This window comes from Pygoscelis adeliae, unplaced genomic scaffold (genome assembly GCF_000699105.1).
Source record: "Pygoscelis adeliae isolate BGI_AS28 unplaced genomic scaffold, ASM69910v1 Scaffold157, whole genome shotgun sequence".
Lineage (NCBI taxonomy): Eukaryota > Metazoa > Chordata > Aves > Sphenisciformes > Spheniscidae > Pygoscelis > Pygoscelis adeliae.
In genome coordinates this window covers 1,370,682-1,373,442 of record NW_008825107.1, presented here as the reverse complement: position 1 = coordinate 1,373,442, position 2,761 = coordinate 1,370,682, and the positions used below count along the sequence as shown (strand labels likewise).

The window sequence follows — 2,761 nt, the reverse complement described above, 5'->3', positions numbered from 1 at the left end:
TCCCTCCTCCTCCTCGCCGGGGCAGCGCCGGGCTTCGCTCCTTTGTGCTTCGTCGTCCTCCCCGCTTTTTTTAATTGCTCTCACTGGCGCGCCGCTGTCGCCTTCTTCCCGGAGGGGGTGGGGGTCTGCGATTTGGCCGGTGCCCTCCGCAAAGCTGCAGCCACCGCTGCAGCATTGGATCCCTCAACGTACTGCGAGAGCCCGGTGTACAGCCCGGACCTGTGCCCCAACATGATCGCCGCGCAGGCCAAGCTGGTCTACCAGCTCAACAAATACTACACGGAGCGCTGCCAGGCCCGCAAGGCGGCCATCGCCAAGACCATCCGGGAGGTGTGCAAGGTCGTGTCGGACGTGCTGAAGGAGGTGGAGGTGCAGGAGCCGCGCTTCATCAGCTCCCTGAGCGAGATCGACGCCCGCTACGAGGGGCTGGAGGTGATCTCGCCCACCGAGTTTGAGGTGGTGCTCTACCTCAACCAGATGGGCGTCTTCAACTTCGTGGACGACGGCTCCCTGCCGGGCTGCGCCGTGCTCAAGCTGAGCGACGGCCGCAAGCGCAGCATGTCCCTCTGGGTGGAGTTCATCACCGCCTCGGGCTACCTGTCCGCCCGCAAGATCCGCTCCCGCTTCCAGACGCTGGTGGCCCAGGCCGTGGACAAGTGCAGCTACCGGGACGTGGTGAAGATGATCGCGGACACCAGCGAGGTGAAGCTCCGCATCCGGGAGCGGTACGTGGTGCAGATCACGCCCGCCTTCAAGTGCACCGGGATCTGGCCCCGCAGCGCGGCGCAGTGGCCCATGCCCCACATCCCCTGGCCCGGCCCCAACCGGGTGGCGGAGGTGAAGGCGGAGGGCTTCAACCTGCTCTCCAAGGAGTGCTACTCGCTGACGGGCAAGCAGAGCTCGGCCGAGAGCGACGCCTGGGTGCTGCAGTTCGGCGAGGCCGAGAACCGGCTGCTGATGGGCGGCTGCAGGAACAAGTGCCTCTCGGTGCTGAAGACGCTGCGCGACCGGCACCTGGAGCTGCCCGGGCAGCCCCTCAACAACTACCACATGAAGACGCTGCTGCTGTACGAGTGCGAGAAGCACCCGCGGGAGACCGACTGGGACGAGGCGTGCCTGGGCGACCGGCTCAACGGCATCCTCCTGCAGCTCATCTCCTGCCTGCAGTGCCGGCGCTGCCCCCACTACTTCCTGCCCAACCTAGACCTCTTTCAGGGCAAACCCCACTCGGCCCTGGAAAGCGCTGCCAAACAGACCTGGAGGCTAGCCAGAGAAATCCTCACCAATCCCAAAAGCCTCGACAAGCTATAGGGTTAACACCCCCGCGCACAAAACTCGCCCTCCGTAAACAACAACAGCGCCTAAAAACTTTTTATTTAACGCAAACGACGACGGAAGGAGGCGGCGAAAGAAACGCGCCCCCGCCACCCCCCACCCACCTGCAGCTCGGCGTTTAAAAACTTGCAGACGGTTTTCCCGGCATAAACGCTCACCGCCTTGCACGGAAGAAGGGAAGAGCCTCTCCTCCTGCCCTCCAATGTGAATTTTTAAAAAGTCACAAAAAGAGAAGCAATCGGACTTTTGCAACCTCAAAACGAAACCCGAAAGGTACATTTTCCAATCCATGTATAGTCCTTTTCTTATTCTCTCTTGTTTGCCTGAATGTTGTCACCAAGTGAAAAATTATTTAACTATATGTACAAATCTCCCTTTAAAAAAGTTTTACTGATGTTAAATGTATTTCGGTGCCAAGGTCAGATTATGTGCCCCACAACTGACTTGTTGCAAATAGTAATAAAAATATTACTTGAACTTTACGCCGACTTTTCGTGAATGGTTCTTAAATTTAGGCAAGTAGACTCTCTCTGAACCTCAGAAGTAAAATTTTTAAAAGAAACGCAAACACGAGATGCAAAGATAGTCTAAACGCGACACCTAGCCGAAGCCTTGGCTTGGCGTATTCATTGACGTTTTCTAAACTTCCCTCTAGTTTCTATAAAAACAGCGCAGCTAAGAAAAAAAATCTTACGTATTCTGTAGTTCAGCATGTGACAACATCTGCTGTATTTCTATGACTTTAAGCTTCCTCTCTAAATCCTGGGAATATATGGAGCGTCACACAGCAGCTCGCCAGAAATTAGGCAGAATTAGAGCATGCCGCTTCCTACCCTACGGTCGTCACCTTCATTTTTTTTTCCTTACAGTTTTCTTGCCTTTTTTCCCGGTAAATCTCAAGCGCTTGTATTTTGTGGTAAAAATTCGCCGCTATTTGCTTTCGCTTCCCAGAGCGAACGCGCTATCCCTTTGACTTTGACACGAAGGAAGTATAGATCTACCCTGAATAATTAATGCCCTTTAGAGCAACCGGTCGATATTTTTTTAAACAAACATTTGTTTTCCCCGGATTTTTAAGTACAGCATAAAATCGCACCGCAGCGTAGCCAGACGAGCAGATAAGCCACCCGTAAGGAAACCACCCGATCCTACGTTCACGCCCGGTCGTTCTCTGCGCAGGCACCGCCGATCTCCTTCCCCGCCCGAGCCCCCTCTCTCCCGAAGCTAAGCTCTACCCGATTCCTTGTATTTCGTGCTGTAGCGACTTCGCTTTAAGTTTGCTCAGGACGATTTAGCAATATTTGCAGGATTTTTACCGGGAACGCATTTCTGAGCTTTAAAAACCTTAGCATTAACTGCTCGAGCCGCCCGAAAGATTTCAAAGCCGGCTCGGCGCATTTCGAGCAAGTTTTCGTGTCGGGGGGGG

The 2,761-nt window shown here is 54.6% G+C and overlaps 2 protein-coding genes across 2 annotated transcripts in view; one reads left to right on the top strand and one right to left on the bottom strand.

Moving 5' to 3' along the window:
- The window catches only part of LRBA (LPS-responsive vesicle trafficking, beach and anchor containing), a 419,049-nt gene that overhangs the window by 178,812 nt on the left and 237,476 nt on the right, over positions 1-2,761 (bottom strand).
- On the top strand, positions 147-1,322 carry MAB21L2 (mab-21-like 2 (C. elegans)). The gene has a single exon (XM_009327493.1). It carries the CDS (start codon positions 232-234, stop codon positions 1,309-1,311), a length of 1,080 nt encoding a protein of 359 aa, XP_009325768.1. The 5' UTR covers positions 147-231; the 3' UTR covers positions 1,312-1,322.

Bases quoted from the DNA above. Each gene is read 5' to 3' on its own strand.
- MAB21L2 (XM_009327493.1), top strand. From the start codon at position 232: ATGATCGCCGCGCAGGCCAAGCTGGTCTACCAGCTCAACAAATACTAC.